The sequence below is a fragment of the Lithobates pipiens genome, unplaced genomic scaffold (genome assembly GCF_037356315.1).
Source record: "Lithobates pipiens isolate NorthernLeopardFrog02 unplaced genomic scaffold, aLitPip1_a1.2 Scaffold_22, whole genome shotgun sequence".
In the NCBI taxonomy this organism is placed as follows: Eukaryota; Metazoa; Chordata; class Amphibia; order Anura; family Ranidae; genus Lithobates; species Lithobates pipiens.
This window is the reverse complement of record NW_027507784.1, coordinates 299307158-299324699: the sequence shown is the minus strand read 5'-3', so window position 1 is coordinate 299324699 and position 17542 is coordinate 299307158. Positions and strand designations below refer to the sequence as shown.

Genomic DNA, 17542 nt, shown 5'->3' with positions numbered 1-17542 from the left:
CTGCCTACACAAGGTTTGAAACTCGGCTGTTTCCCGCTGAACCGGCCGAGATTTGAACTGTCTATGGCCAGGCCTTAGTATATGCACACCAGCTGTGAGCCAGATAAGATTTTGCAGTGGCCGAATGTGGCCTGCTGGCCATGGTTTGGAGACCCTTGCTGTAGGGTTTGGGTGCAATACCTTATTTTGATAAACTGAAACCCCTGTAGTAAAACTGTGCTCTGCAATGAAGGCTGCTATTAAATCATTACATCACCAACTTTAAATGTACCTTTTATTAAGGTGAACAACAGAAAAAATGTCCTTAGCGTCCCCAAAACATTTGTGATGTAATCATTTGATATGGAAGCCTTCTCTTAATATTTTTGCACCGTCTTTAATTTTACTTACAGTGGTAGCTGAATATATACTGTATGTGATATCGAAAAATCTACCTTTTCCTTGATTCTTTTCTACCTACGCTCTACCATATGTTATTTTTGTTGTAAGACAAGCACCCATTGTTCAAGCATGGCCACAATTTACAGTCAGTTCAATCCATTAAAGCACATACACAAACTTGTATTGACATGCTTTTCTATTTCACGCAGACCTTTTTAAAATGATTGCTATTACAAATGTGGGTGGAGTCCAGACTGGGCAGACAATGTGCTTGTCTAAAATGTGATATGGCTTGCGTTACATGTATATAATTGCCACAAGTTTGGAAAATTGCATGTGTATACTAAATATACAAATACTTTAGGCTCGGTTCACACAGGGGCGGCACGACTTGCAGCGCGACTCACAGACGCGACCTGCACACAACTTCAGCGGCGACTTGCAAAACGACTTCTGTATAGAAGTCAATGCAAGTCGCCTGAAGTCGCCCCAAAAGTAGTACAGGAACCTTTTTTTCTAAGTCGGAGCGACTTGAGTCGCTCCTATTAGAACGGTTCCATAGTACAGAACGGAGCGCGACTTGTCGGGCGGCTAAGTCGCCTGGACAAGTCGCCCCTGTGTGAACGGAGCCTAACAGTTTCAGTTTGGTACAACAAAGTTTCAAATGAAAAATAAAGCATTTGATTCTACCCTATGTTCTGTCTACATAGGGTGTGTGTGCAAGGTTACTTGTGTAATTTAAAAACTAAGGTTAACGTATATGTAAACTCAACCACTAAAATCTTGCATACTATTTAATCAGTTGATGTCATTTCAAAATTAATTTTCAATTTTAAATCTGGAGCTTTCGTTATAATATCTGGTGATCCTGCTATAAAGGTCCTTGTTTAGAAATTTCCTCTAAGCCCTTGTACACACCGTCGGACATTCCAACGGAAAATGTCCGATCGGACCGTGTTGTCAGATAATCCGACTGTGTGTGGGCTCCATTGGACTGTTTCCGTCAGAATATCTGACGGACAAAGTTTTAGAGCTGGGCTATAAAACTTTCCAACAACATGATCCGATTGGACTTTGTCCGATTGTGTGTAGAGAATTCCGATCGGACAAAGTGCCACGCATGTTCAGATCAAATTCCTAGACCAAAGCTATTGGCTACTAGCCTGAACGTAGTCCCATCGTAACGAAATAACGTCATCACGTTACGTACGATCGGATTTTCTTACAACTTTGTCCGACCGTGTGTATGCAACACAAGTTTCAGACAAAATCCGTCGGACAAAATCTGACTAATTTTGTTGTCGGAATGTCCGACCGTGTGTACAAGGGCTTAAGGGTGACGACACTCTGCCGCCGTCTTCCAATGGTCCTCTTTCTCTGTATTTTATTTATAAAATGGCAGTTGTTTTGTGATGCACAGTGCCTTAGCAAACTAAATGTCATTCACATAGGGTTTTCATCTAATTGATTTACCTTCTTTGTAGAGAATTATTTAATCAAGTTCCATCTTTCGGATTCCAGCTGCAATATCTAAGGGTGGTTTTTAACTGAGTGGTGGTAATATAGAAAATGTGTCACTTTGAAGCACTGACCTGTTATTTAGAAGAGGAAATGCCACACTAAATGTACAGAGTCCAAAAAACGTTGTATGAGTCCAAAGCATTGTACAAGTCCATTGTACGAGAATACGCCCATTGTATGAGCCCAACGCATTGTACAAGTTCATTGTGCAAGTATGAGTCCATTATATCAGCCAAAAGCATTGTACAAGTCCATTGTACGAGTATGAGTCCATTGTATGAGCCCAATGTATTGTACAAGTCCATTGTACGAGTATGAGTCCAAAGCATTGTACAAGTCCACCGTACGAGTATGAGTCCATTGTATGAGCCAAAAGCATTGTCAAGGCAAAGTCCAAAAGCAAAGTCCATTGTATAAGCCCAATGCATTGTACAAGTCCATTGAACTTGTATAAGTCCATTGTATGAGCCACAAGCATTGTTCAAGTTCATTATACAAGCAAGAGTCCATTGTACAAGTCCATTGTATGAGTATGAGTCCAATGTACGAGTCCAAAGCATTGTAGAAGTCCATTGTACAAGTGCGAGTCCATTGTATGAGCTCAAAGCATTGTATAAGTATGAGTCCATTGATCAAGTCCACTGTACAAGCCCGAAACATACAATATACCGACACATTTCAGGGGCATCAGGTGGTCCCCCTTCATCAAGGCTTCAGAAACGTGCTGGACAAAATAGAGGTTAAAGATCCAATATTAAAAGGGAACTGATCTACTTTGTAATTCTTTGTAGACTCTGTACATTTGCTGTTGCACTTTCTTTGTTCTAAATATCCTATGATCTACACCAGGGGTGCCCAACCAGTGGCCCGGGGGCCACATGTGGCCCGTGGAGCCCTCTAATGTGGCCCTCGACCTCCGGCTCTAAGATGGCAGGTTGGCAAGCCCAGATCACAGGTTGCCTACCCGCCATCCCGGAGCAACAGTTTTGTGAATGAAGCCGTTGGTAGTGCAAGAAAGTGGCTGTGGAGCAGAGCCACATAAGCTAATGCTTCCTGTATAGTGCCCCCTCCTGTCACAGACGGAGTGATACCAAATGCACTCCGCCTAGGACAGCAACAGCCAGCAATACCAGAATGGAAGACAGTTATAAAAGGTAAGTTTACTACTAAATTCACAGTATATATGGATATATCTGTTTTTCAGTGGTTACTGGGCTGCTTTCAAACTGATCTGCAGGTGCAGTGCAGCTGCGGGTTACCTGCATTGAGCCATAGACTTCTGTTATTACCTGTGGGTTTGTTGCGTCTTCAGAAAGTGCGCCAAACCTGCAGGATATAATAGAAGTTTGCGGCAAAGTGCAGCTAACCTGCAGAAAATCCTCAGGTTCACTGCGCTGGACCGGCGGTTTGGGCAAATCGCAGCGCATCAGTGTGAAAGCAGCCTTAGGTCCCTTTCACATGATTGGTCCGACCCAATCGGACTTACTATTCACCTCTATGGAGCAGCAGATGTAAAACGGACTTGTGTCTGTTTACACTCGCCTATCTAAAAAAAATAGAAAGGGATCTGCCCCTTCCATCTGGGCAAATCAGATTGGACCAGAGGGCCCATAGAGTAGAGTGGGCTGTGTCTGTGGACACGGACCTGTCATCCTCCCGCTCCGCTCATTGTGGCCTGCGACCAGTTAGCAATTTGCTTAAGTGGCCCTTGCTCTTCAAAAGGTTGGGCACCCCTGATCTACACCCAAGGCCTTCCTAGAAGACCCGTGTGTGCAGAGGAGCAGCTTAACCAGAGCAACTAATGTACTAGTTTATAAATAACCAACTACGTACAACTAAAACTGAAATTCAAGGTCCAGCAGCATTCTCACATACCTTTCCCCTGGCCTACTACATTTTTGTAACAGGTCCATATTTCTGTATACTACCCTAAATGGTACCAATCCATTTGCTTCCATTTTACCATCAAATCCATCAAGATTTATCCTATAAGAGTCAAGCTGTGGTCTACACTGTGCGCTGAACAAATTTATTAGTGTTTGTTTTTTAAGCAGGCATATCTTGTTATTAGGCATACAGCCTTCATTTCCATCTTATGTGATTAATTATGTAGACACTGGCAGCCTTCTTGGGTTGTTACAAACTCCGCGTTCTGATGTAGGAACATCGAGCTTATGTTTATGAATACTGACATATAGTAGCAGATGTATCAAACTAAAACAGAAAATTAAACATATTTAGGAGACGAAACCATAAAAGGGTAAAATAGGACCAGTTGGCGTTTATTTCTCCTTGCTTTTTTTTCATAGCTAGACCCATGGAAGGAGAGACTGTACCCGTTTGCGATGTGAAGTGATAAATGTCAGTCGTTCCTCTTGACGTTAAGGTTTTTTTTTCTAGCTCAGATTATTGAATGTGCCGTATGTGTGTGTCTAATGCTCGCAGCGCTACAGCTTTATGGATCTTCCTGGTTACCCCGCAATGTACTCCGCAGCTAAACATAAGCATTATGTTCATGCCCAAAGGAAACAAAAAATCTTACTGAGATAACATAATGTGATTTCTCAAGGGTTACTTCAGGCAAAAACTGTTTTCAAACCAGGCTTTGCTCATTTAGTAATTCCAGATCTTCCCCACGAGCAAGTTTACGATGCCGCTTATGCAAGCTATTGTTGTATTTGTGCGTGTGTGCATGTGTGTGTGTGCGTGCGTGTGTGTTGTTGGGGAATGGACATGGAACTGTAAGTGGTATTTGTTACAAATGCCTGCACAGGCACTGCATATCTGCCATGATTCATCTCTCTGCTGCAGTACAGTCTGTGCACATGCACTATAAATAGCCTTGGATACAATGCGGTACAGTGTCATTCTCCAGTATTGCTATTATTTAAATTGAACCAGCATGGCTTAATATTGCATTCTTTGCAGAATTATTTTCTCATTCAGCCGCGGTTGGTGGATGATGGACACAGCAAACCTGGAGCGGAGTTAAGTATTCAGATTGACCAAAGGACTATGTTAACCTTGGCTTTTTTTTTTTTGTCCCGTTTACAGGTCCCTTGGCGGTCTCTCCAAGTTCACGCACAGGTTATCGCTGAAAGAGAAGTCTGAGAAGAGGAACGATGCTGAGTTGGCACCTCTGGAGCAGCCTGTTTTCCGACAGAGATCACTGAGCATTGAATGGTGAGAATTATGGGAGCCAACTACTAGAGGGATTGGTCTTAAATGTGAAGCTTCTGGGGACATAGGAGGCATGCATGAGAAATGTATGATTTGTTCATAGTATTTTGAAATGATTGTATAGAGGTGTTTTTGTATAACATCAGCAGCAGGGGTGCAGTGTTGTATAAGCCAATAATGAAATCAGAAGTATATGTTGGCTAACCCAAGAGATAAAAATTGCAAGCTTTGGAAACATCAGGTTTCTTGCAGCAGAAGATGTTTTGAAAGCTGCATTTTAATTGCATGACGTTATCCAACAAGTTGTATCACTTTAGCTCCAAATTTGTAACTCCATGATGAATTCGAATACATTTTAGTAGATGAATAATGTGAATGCTAAACGATGCTGAATGGTAGGAACGAGCAGTGGAACAGAGTAGTCATTATCTGAATGTACCCAGATTACGCAGACTAAAGTTTTTACATATTCTGACTAAGTAGTAAAAGCATTTTAACACAAACCCTCATTCATCTCTGTAGCTATAGGTGTTGTAGAAAAATACATCTTCAAATTTACTATAGAGGCACTGAAATCTTTTTTTTTTTGTTATTTCTTTTGCATTGGATTCTTGGCATCCTCCCAGCTCTCCAATGCAAGCAAACATTGGGAGTCTTTGTTGTGATTATTGATCTTTAAATGACTTCACACCACATGTGGCTAGAGAGATCAGGGGTTGCTTGTTTTAAAGCTCTTTCGCTGCCTGTGAAGAATATTTAAATAATTTCATGTCTATAATCTGGGCACAGGTGCGCTTTAATCCCTGGATGACATGAAATTTGGTGTAGTGCCATGTTTTAGAGCATTGTGATAGGAAGGTGCATTGGCAAGGTCATCAGCGTCAATTCAGGAATTATCTTGCATGTGCTTATTATTTTATGGCATGCTAATTTTCTCATCAAAATGTTAAAGTCACAGATAAAATTTTGCATAGGATTAAGATCTTTATTTTTTTTTCCCACATAAAATAGTTATTTAAAGTGTATGTTAAAGCAAAACTTTTTTTGTTATCTTTAGAAATAGGGGGGAAGGATTAGACTATTTTTCATCAGTCTGTATTTTATGTTAGGAATCAATATTTTATTGCCCCTTCGTATGGCTTCTTTTATATTCCATTCATGGACATTGCCTAAAACTGGAGCTGCATAGAATGAGCAACAATTTGTAGTGTGGTGGAATGATAAAAATTAGTTTAAGGGGTCATATATACATGCATCGCCCTCTAAAAATGATCCATAGTGGGATTTGAGGTGATATGTCCCCTCATCACCACCTGTTTTAACCCCTAAATACCGACCATTCTGCTGCCGTTGGGGGTGTGTACAGAGTCGCCCTATCAATTGAATAGGTCCAATTTGGCAGGTGGCACCCCTTTTTCCAAATGTGATGGGGGGCATCCCTTTTTGCATGCCACAATGGAAAGCATTGCAGCCATGGCATGTGTACACTCTGTATGCTACCGTTGCAGCCTAAGAAGGAGAGGTAGGTGGGCAGTAAACCTAGCCTGCAGGCCTAATCCCCTTCTTTCACTTAATTTTTGGTTGCACACTAATGGGTTCACTTGTCCACTGAATTCTCATAGCTCTTGTAGATTTTTAGGGGTAAGATACCCTTGTAACGTTACAAGGAGATAGTGTCACGGGAAATGGGCATTCCTCAATCCCCATATATTTATCTTAGCTGCGTTCCCTTGCAGCTGCTTACTTCTTTGCAACTCGCACTGAGATCAGTTGTGTCAACCTGGGAGAGAGGGGATGTCCCTCACCTGGTCATGTGAAAGTTCCGGGCCTAGTGATGGGCTGCCTGATCTGAGCCTTGTCACAGGGAGTAAGTCTCATGCTCCTCCACACCCAAAAGTGCCAAAATGTGTTGCCAGCTGTGAAAGGGCAAGAAACAGCTATAAATAAAGTGATTATAACATGGTTGGGGTATGCCCCTTGCAGAGAGACTGTGACCCTGTATAGGCCACCTTGGCATTGGTCTTTGACCAGTGGTTCATGTACTCAGTGGGTGACAGGATCAGGGGGTACTTCTAAGGTAAATTCCTTAGCAGGATAATACTTCAGCAATTGATAAATAATATAATAAATGTACCTTGACCAGCATTTCTATTTACCTAATGGACCATTTGGTAAAATGCAGTGGCTGTAAAAAGTATTATTTGAAATTATTGGGTTCTGGGTTCTCATTTATTTAGCTCATGGTATAGCTAGTAAAAGTTATTCACATTAAACTAGACTTGTCTTGTGTTGTGAGCTCATTTACCACGTAGAGTGGCTTCCAAATAAGTGATGACAGTACAAGGGCGGAGTCAGCAATTTCTGCTACCCCCATCATCTTTTACTAGGACATTGGAGGCAGGACCACCCAGTGTCATAGATTGATAGGATGTGGGTGACCGGAGCGCACAGCCTTACTAGTTGTGATTGTGCAAATGGCCCCCTGTACCATAAGAACCAATGACACTCAGTGGCCCGGGGACTGAACATGCACATAAGACGTTGTGTCCAGTATGGACACTCCACTGTGCTGCCTTGAGTGACACCCGATGTGGCCACTTCTATTGGCCTCATGGGCAGCACCTTCAGAATTAGGGGAGTTCTAGTAATTATATCCACTTGCTAAGAGGTGACTTGAGGCAAGGTGAGCTACACCAGGGGCTAAGAGGGTTGCACTGGCTTTTATAAAGGGGAAACACTGGGTCATAGAGCTAGTTGAGCTGACAAAGAGCAGCAGCAGACTTATGAGCTCATGAACACTGCAGCTCGAAGGAGCTCAAAGAAGTTGCTCCTACAGGCCTTTGAGATCTTTTGAGCTCTTATTTTTTCTGCCTGGAAACTCCCCTCTATGTTAGCCAATGTGTCCATGCATGCTATGGCTTTTTCTGGCATATGCTCCTACAGGCAAACACCCCCCCCCCCAAACTCACGTTTTTAAGAGGCGCTAGTGCCCTTAAGACCCCATTCACACCTGAGCGTTTTGTAGCTTGAAGCCTGAAGCTGCAAAACGCTGGAGGGGAAAAAATGTATTATTCTCAATGGAGATGGTTCACATCTCCACTCCATGTCGCCTGCAGCCGAACGCCTGTAGCTCAAACAAGTTCCGGACCCTTTTTTGTCGCTTGAATTGAGCAGATTTGGACGTTTTTCTTCTTTTAACATTGGCGACCTTTTGCCCTGCACAAAATCGCGGTAAAAAACGCTGCGAAGCGCGGTAAAAACGCAGCAAAAAACGCACTAAAATCGTGCGTTTTTCTGCTTGAAAACGCTACGCTTAGGTGTGAATGCAGCCTAAGAGCTCCAAAAAACTCAAAGACGCTTGAAAACGTGCAAAACATTTGTTCCATTTTATTGTTTTGTTTATACAGTGGTTAAGAAAATATTATCTAGGAGGGCTGTGAAAAAAAAATGCTTAGGTGCCTTTCTAACTGGGGCGGTGCGGGCGTCGGCTATTTTTAGCGGCGCCTCTACTGTCGTTTTAGCAGTGGTATGCGGCCGCGAGCAGGGCGGTTTTAACCCCCGCTAGCGGCCGAAAAAGGGTTAAAACCGCCCGCAAATTGCCGCTGCAGCGGCGCTTTGCCGGTGGTATAGCCGCGCTTGCCCCATTGATTTCACCTCTCCGAAGATGTGGCTAGCAGGACTTTTTTCACCCTCCTGCCAGCGCACCGCTCCAGTGTGAAAGCCCTCTGGCTTTCACACTGGAGTGAAAGGGGCCAGTTTTTTCAGGCGCTACACAGGTGCTATTGTTAGCGATGTAGCGCCTGAAAACCGCCCCAGTGTGAAAGGGGCCTTATGCTCAAAAAGCACATAGGAGCTCAAAGGAGCTTGAAAAAGCTCAATAAAACGTGCACAAGAGCACAAAAACTGCACAAGCTTCTTCAAGCTGAAATAAAAGCTCAAATGCCTGTAAAAGCTGATTTTTTTTATGGAGCTACAGTGTGCATGAGCCCTTATAGGTCCATCCCTCGCCTCATTTTGCTCTCTCATCTTATCAGTGCATTGCTTATTAGCACATTTGCATGTAACATACAGAACCTGATTGGCTTTCAATCCTACTGCTCCTTCTCACACATTAGTTATTGCTATATAGGGGATTGCAAGAGTTTTATACCAAGTCAAATTCGGGTACTTATACTAGCTGCATTAAATAATACAGTTAATGATTTACTAATATGTATTGTACATAGCTGCATGTGTTTATGTCTTTTATACAGCTTTAATAAAATGTGGCTTTATAATGACTTTGAATAAGCCTGGTATTGATATGGATCACTATTCCCACAATCCCAAGTGTTTTCCAAGAGGGGTTGGTTTTGCTGTGGCTCCTTGTTTGCAGTGATTGCATAATTGCCCAGATTGGCATGTGCACTATAGGAAAAGACAATGCAATAATTGTAATTAGGTCTTATCCCAGCGTATGTTTCTCACAGCTTACATCTTTGTCATAGCTGCCAAATTCCTCTGAGCTAGGTATTACACCCCGAGGGTCCAAATTCTGGCATCCGTATAAAATTCATGAAATAATGTTTCATGCTTCTCTGGCAGAGACATGTGTTTACTGTGGTCACAAAATAAGTAAAATGCCCAATTGTGTAAATTCAATACGTAGCCATAATGTAGCTCCCCCAAAGCGAGTACTGCTGATCAGCCTGGGAATATATATTACACATGCCGTATCCCAGGCTTCTTTGGCTTGGGTTCTCTCTGAAAACTAAATTCCAGGTATGGCAATTTTTTACATAGTTATATTGGTCTAGCTTGGATCAATGGAAGTATGTATGTATAATATCAAAGCGCAAAACACTCTTGCGCAAGTATGATAACCTGGCAAAGATAGAAATGGTAGTCCACTTCACAATGGGTATTGCTTCAAGCCTTGCTGCCCTCTAAGCCCTTGTACACGCGGTCGGAGATTTCGACAACCAAATCCGTCTGAGTAATTCCGACAGATTAATTCCAGAAGAGGTCCGGAAGTGATGTTGCATACACACGGTCGGACTAAGTTGTCGGAAAATCCGATTGTACATAACGTGATGGCGTTATTTCACGTTCAGGCTAGTAGCCAATAGCTTTGGTCTAGGAATTTGATCTGAGCATGCGTGGCACTTTGTCCGTGGGAGTAGGCTACACATGATCGGAGTATGTCCGATAGGAGCATTTTGTCGGAAAATTTGACCGGCGAGTTGGAAAAGTTGGTCCGTCGGATATTCCGATGAAGACCACACACAGTCGGAATATCTGACAAAACGGTCCGATAGGACACATTCCGTCGGAATCTCCAACCGTGTGTTCAAGGGCTAAGACTATATTACTCTATGTATGTATAATACCTGTGGGATCCCCCTAGAAGCTGGAAATCACTGTGGTAGTCACCGCTACTACAATGATTGCCACTAGCTTGCAGGTCCCATGCCAAGTGGCTGCCCTTCTGCTTACTGATCACAGGATGTCGCCATCTTGCAGGGCTTGGACAAGGGGTGGGCAGAAGGGTCAGCTCCCTAGATACTGTGGTATTATGTGAGGTGAGGGGGCACCACAAGGAGATTGAAGGGGTAGGGAATTTTGGTTGGGGGGGGGCAGTTGGGGGTAAGAATTGTTCTAGGAGAGGAAATTTAGGGGGGATGACTTGGGGAAATTTGTGTTGGGAGGGGGAAGAGGATTTGTGCTAGGAGGGGGATTTGAGGTGTTTGCGCTAGAAGAGGTGATATGGTAAAAAGGATTGATGCTTGGAGCGGACATTTTTTTTGGGGGGGGGGGAGAATTTTGAGGGTAGAGGAACTGTGCTAAGAGGAGTCTTTTTTTGGGGGATGGGGGATTTTTAGTGGGGGGATTTGAAGAAAGAGAATTTTAGCTGGGAGGGGAGATGGGGGGGGGGAGGAATGTTTGTGAGAGCGCTTTGTAGTCATTGAATTTTTTTTCCCAAATGGCGTGCAGCGTGAGAAAGTGGCCCCCTGGCAGGGCAGCTGCTTGGTACAGGACCTGGTAGCTATTAGCGATCACTGTATCTACTATGTACTATATCCACTATGTACCAGTGGCGGCTGGTGCTCAAAAAAAATTTTTTGGGGGGGGGGGGGGGGGGGCAAACAAACTAAAAAATTCTGAAAAATACTGAAAAAAAATAAAATGCAGCCACTGTGCCATCAATTGCAGCCAATGTGCCCATCAAATGCAGCCACTGTGTCCATCAATTGCAGCCACTGTGTCCATCAATTGCAGCTACTGTGCCCATCAAATGCAGCCGCTGTGCACATCAAATGCTGCCACTGTTCCCGTCAAATGCTGCCACTGTGCCCATCAAATGCCGCCACTGTGCCCATCAAATGCAGCCACTGTGCCCATCAAATGCAGCCACTGTGCCGTCAAATGCCACCACTGTGCCCTTCAAATACAGCCACTGTGCCCATCAAATGCCACCACTGTGCCCGTCAGATGCAGCCACTCTGCTCGTCAAATGCCGCCACTGTGACCCCCCCCCCCTCCGCATGCCCTCTCGCTGACTGCCCGGCACTTACCCCATCTTGGTGGGGGATCAGGCAGTGGGTGATGGCGGCGAGCTGCGGGGTGGTGGGATGAGCAGCAGGTCAGGCAGCGGCTCCTGTGTCCTCCATTTGTCTCTTCTTCCTTCCTGCTAGGCGTCCAATCAGAGCGCCTGTGCCTTCAGCCAATCAGGTGACGGGTATTAGACCAATGCCTCCTGATGTGGCTGAGAGGTGGTTCAGTGTTAGAAAAGTGTATATTCATTTGCTTTTCTAACACACCTGGGTGGGCTCCGAGCACAATGCTCTGCACTCCGAGTCCACCTTTTTTGAAGCCTATTAGAGCCTATGGCTCACAGTACATCTGCATTTATACTGAGATTAAATTACACACAGGTGGACTCTGTTTACTAATTAGGTGACTTCTGAAGGCAATTGGTTCCACTAGATTTTAGTTAGGGGGTATCAGAGTTTTCACATATTTATTACATTAAAAATGTTTAAATCCATTAATCATTTCCTTCCACTTCACAATTATAAAATCAAATAAAATCCCAATCAAATACATTTACGTTTCTGGTTGTAACATGACAAAATGTGGACAATTTCAAGGGGTATGAATACTTTTTCAAGGCACTGTACATACTTATTGGTCCAAGCTGGTCCAATCTAACTATGTAAAAATTGCCATACCTCTAATATAAACCCTATCAACTTCTTATTTTCTCCCATTTGGTCTACTCAATATACTATTAAGAGTGTTTTGTTACTGTTATGTGTGTTCAACTTTTTCAATAGGTGCAAAAAATACCTGTTGATTTTTCCAGGGATCTTGTAATCTGATAACTTCCTGTGCACAAAGAGGGGTTATGGAAAGGAGGAGAGGCCTGTGTGTAATTTAATCTCAATATAATTACAGCTGTTCTGTGAAGCCCTCAGAGGTTTGTTAGAGAACCTTAGTAAACAAACAGCATCACAAAGGCCAAGGAACACACCAGACAGATCAGGGATAAAGTTGTGGAGAAGTTTAAAGCAGGGTTAGGCTATACAAAAAATATCCCAAGCTTTTAACATCTTGTGGAGCACTGTTCAATCCATCATACAAAAATGGAAATAGTATGGCACAACTGCAAACCTACCAAGACATGGCCGTCCACCTAAACTGACAGGCCGGGCTTAATCAGAGAAGCAGCCAAGAGGCCCATGGTAACTCTGGAGGAACTGCAGAGATCCACAGCTCAGGTGGGAGAATCTTTCCACAGGACAACTATTAGCCGTGCTCTCCACAAATCTGGCCTTTATGGAAGAGTGGTAAGAAGAAAGTCATTGTTGAAAGAAAGCCATAGGAAGTCTCGTTTGGAATTTGTGAGAAGCCGTGTGGGGGACACAGCAAACTTGTGGAAGAAGGTGCTCTGGTCAGATGAGACCAAATGTGAACTTTTTGGCCTAAAAGCAAAAAGCTATGTGTGGCATAAAAACTAACACTGCACATCACCCTGAACACACCATCCTGCATCATGTTGTGGGGATGCTTTTTTCAGCAGGCACAGGGAAGCTGGTCAGAGTTGATGGGAAGATGGATGTTGCCGTGTACACACGACCGGACTTTCCAGCAGAAAAGGTCCAACGGAGTTCTGACGGACTTTCGAGTGAACGGACTTGCCCACACATAAACGGACCAAAGTCTGTTCGTTTTGAACGTGATGATGTACGACGGGACTAGAAAAGGAAGTTCAATAGCCAGTAGCCAATAGCTGCCCTTGCGTCGTATTTGGTCCGTCGGACCAGCATACAGACGAACAGTTTTCCAAATAGAAATTGATTCCGTCGGACAGATTTGAAACATGTTCTATTTCTAGGTCCATCTGACTTTTTTCTTCAAAAATTCAGATGAAGACCACACACAACCGTAATATCCGATGGAATGATTCCGTCGGACATTTTATGCCGGAAAGTTCGGTCGTGTGTACGTGGCATGTTGGAGCCTTCAAAAGACTTGACACTGGGGTGGAGGTTCACCTTCCAGGAGGACAACAACCCTAAACATACAACCAGAGCTACAATGGAATGGTTTAGATCAAAGCATATTCATGTGTTAGAATGACCCAGTCAAAGTCCAGACCTAAATCCAATCGAGAATCTGTGGCAAGACTTGAAAATTGTTGTTCACAGACTCTCTCAATCCAATCTGACAGAACTTTAGCTATTTTGTAAAGAAGAATGGGCAAAAATTTCACTCTCTAGATGTGCAAAGCTGGTAGAGACAGACATCCCCAAAAGACTTGCAGCTGTAATTGTAGAGCCACCTTTCACTGCAAAGTATTGACTTGGGGGGCTGAATACAAATACACGCCACACTTCACATATTTATTTGTAAATATATTTTGAAAACCATTTATCATTTTCCTTCCACTTCACAATTATGGGCCACTTTGTGTTGATCTATCACGTAAGATCCCAATAAAATAAATTTAAGTTTTTGGTTGCAACATGACTAAATGTTTCATAGTTAGTAAGGTTGAATATAGACACCAGTCCATCCTGAGTGAGTGTCTACAATTGCCCCTGTACATTACACACTCACATCAGTCCCCATCACAATCCAAGGTCCCCATTCATATACTAGGGCCAATTTTGGACAGAAACCAATTAACCTACCTGCATGTCTTTGGACTGTGGGAGGAACCCGGAGTACCCGGAGGAAACCCAGGCAGACACAGTCCAGGCAAGTAGTGTCGTGGTTGGGATTTGAACCAGCGACCCTTCTTACTGCTAGGTGAGAGTGCTAACCACTACACCACTGTGCCGCCCGTGATGTTGAACATTTCAAGGAGTATGAATACTTTTTCAAGGCACTGTATCATGATTTGTAGATATAGTCATTTTTGGCCGGGGTTCCCGAAGCCCACAAAGTTATTTCAAGGGGTTCTCTGTGTAGACAAGGCTGAGAAAGGCTGCTCTAAAAGCTACAGGTGAGGTGATATCCACTTGCTTTCAGGTTCCATGCTGAGCAGCTGCTCTGCTGCATTCTGAACACAGGAGAACGGCTGCCTAACACTGCCACCATTCACAGGACGCTTTGCATTTTCTCAAAGAATTGAAAGCATTCTCTGATTGGTTGAGATGGAGAGGTGTGGCAGTGATGTCACACTCGCCACCTCATCCAATCTGAGAACGCTTTGCATTAATTGAGAAGATGCAAAAAAATTCTAAATGGTGTTTGCACCGACTGGGCAACCACCTGTATTCGCAGTGCAACAGGGAAGGTGCTTGGCACGGGATGCAGAAGAAAGTAGAGATGACTGCAGTGCAGCGATTTCCAGCTTCCAGGGGGATCCCACAGGTATGTTATATGCATTCAAGAATATAGAGACACATAAGTTTGCCATCTAAGATAGTACATTTTCTGTCCTTAAGATCCGTTTGTTCAGGCCGACACGTTTCCAGGGCAGTCCCGCTTCATCAGGGCCTTGGATCTCATTATGGATTACTGTAACAATATACATAGGTAAATATAAGCCAACGTGTGCACGAGGTGACACAGACACTAATCGCTCACAAGCATATACGAGTAAAACCCCCCCATCGTCTGATGGGGAAGAAAACACTCACACATTGGGTGATAATGGTGGTAGCAATTTTTATACAAAACCAGACACAGGCGCTATTCCTAAATATAGTACGATTTTTTTACGCCCACCGGCTCCGAAAGAAAAGACAAACAATACACAATAACAAATAACCCATGCACAGAGCAATCTGGACCAATATGTGGTCCGACCCACATAAATACATCACGTAACTTTGATGTCATAAATATGACAGCATATTCATTCTCCCCTACAGATCTAGAAGTACTAGGACTAAGTGTAAATTTCTGTCCTTCACGTAATATTGATCAGTTTGAATGCATCAAAAACATAAATATGTTTGCAAGAAAATCAAACTTTAAATTATTAGACATGTGCAGAATGAAAAAAATTGTTTTGTTTTGATTCGTTATTTACATAAATTGGTTTAGTTAAATTTGTTTCATTCCTTTTTGGAAATCGTTTAATTTATTCGAATTCGAATCAATTCAACTTTTTCAAATTCAAATCAAATTCCACTTGAATGGCATTCTAATCAAATTCCATTCTAAATCAAATTCATTCTATTCAAAATTCGAATTTTGGAAGATGGTTATATTCTTTCTATTCCATTCTATCCTATTGTTTTTTTTTCTATTCTTTTCTTCTGTTTTCTATTCTTTTCTTTTGCTTTTATTGTATTATTTTCTATTCTATTTGAATTTTGGGAAAAGGTTATATTGTTATATTCTTTCTCTTCTATTCTATTCTTTTCTATTGTTCACTCTATTCTTTTCTATTCTATTATTTTATTTTCTATTCTCTTTTCTATTGAGTTCAAATTTATTCTATTCAAAATTTGAATATCAGAAGATGGTTATATTCTTTCTATTTTTTCTATTCTATTCTATTTTACATTCTATTCTATTTCTTTATTTTCAATTCTATTTTATTCTGTTCTTTTGTTTTCTGTTCTATTGTGTTCTGTTTTTCTTTATTCTTTTATTTTCTATTCTATCCTTTTTTCTATTCTATTTTTTTCTATTATTTTATTTTGTATTCTGTTCTGTTTTACTCACTTGGTTTCTGTTCTTTTCTATTCTATTATTTTCTATTCTATTCCATTAGTTTCCATCAATATTCAAATTCAAATTTTGTCGAAAATTTTGATTTGTTATTTTGGACTCATTTAAATACATTACTGTTGTAATTCGGATACATCTGAATTCCCAAATAACGAAAAATGTTTCCGAATTTCAATTGAGAATGAAAGGAACCGCACATGTCTATAAAACGTATTAGTACAATCGTGAATCACAAATTAAAAAGACCCAGATACAATGGGGGTTATTTACAAAAGGCAAATCCACTTTGCACTGCAAGTGCACTTGGAAGTGCATTCACTCTCAATCTAAGGGGTAGATCTGAAATGAAGGGAAGTTCTGCTGATTTTATTATCCAATCATGTGCAAGCTAAAATGCTGTTTTTTATTTTCGTTGCATGTCCTCCTCGGATCTACAGCGACTTTACTTCCAAGAGCACTTTCAGTGCACTTTTAAGTGCACTTGCAGTGCAAAGTGGATTTTCCTTTTGTACATAACCCCCCATATGTTCTAGAACTGACTATAGAATGTTAAAAATATTGGACCAATCAGAAAAGGAGGGGGAAATCAGGGATAGCCCCAATGAGATGTATTGTTGGCTTATATTTACCTATGTATAATGTTACAGCATTCTATAATAAGATCCAAGGCCCTGATGAAGCGGGACTGCCCAAGAAACGTGTCAGCCTAAACAAATGGATCTTAAAGGCTAAGTTCACCTTTGTTCATTTTTTTTTTCTAAATTCCAGCTCTCCTGTGTACCAATATAGCATTAATGTACTTATTTTGCAAAAATAAAGCAGCTTTCCGTTAATTCTACACAAGCTTACCTCACTCTCTTCATAGCTGTTTAAACACACTGCTTGATTACTTCTGCCTTACTTCCTGGGCAGACTTTAGGTCATGACACAGGAAGGAGTTGACCAGCTGATCTCATTAGCACACACCCTGCATAATCCACCCTCAGCTGGTCAACTCTGCCTAGGAAGTCACTCAGGTAAAAGTAATCGAGCAGTGTGTTTAACAACTTCAGCCCCGGAAGAATTTATCCCCCTTCTTAACAACTGTGCGGTCGTGCGATGTTGTACCCAAACAAAATTTACATCCTTTTTTTCCCATAAATAGAGCTTTTTTTTGGTGGTATTTGATCATCTCTGCATTTTTTTATTTTTTGCGCTATAAACTATTTTGAAAAAGACACAATATTTTTTACTTTTTGCTATAATAGTTTAGACCAATATGTATTCTTCTACATATTTTTGTTAAAAA

At 42.0% G+C, this 17542-nt stretch overlaps 1 protein-coding gene across 3 annotated transcripts in view; it reads left to right on the top strand.

Moving 5' to 3' along the window:
* LOC143924770 (ankyrin repeat and fibronectin type-III domain-containing protein 1-like) overlaps nucleotides 1-17542 on the top strand; it is a 552097-nt gene that overhangs the window by 400037 nt on the left and 134518 nt on the right. For all 3 annotated transcript variants that reach the window (XM_077449225.1, XM_077449226.1, XM_077449227.1), the window contains one exon: nucleotides 4957-5085. In XM_077449225.1, coding sequence (XP_077305351.1) covers nucleotides 4957-5085 — 129 coding nt within the window. The remainder of the gene's footprint in view (nucleotides 1-4956; nucleotides 5086-17542) is intronic.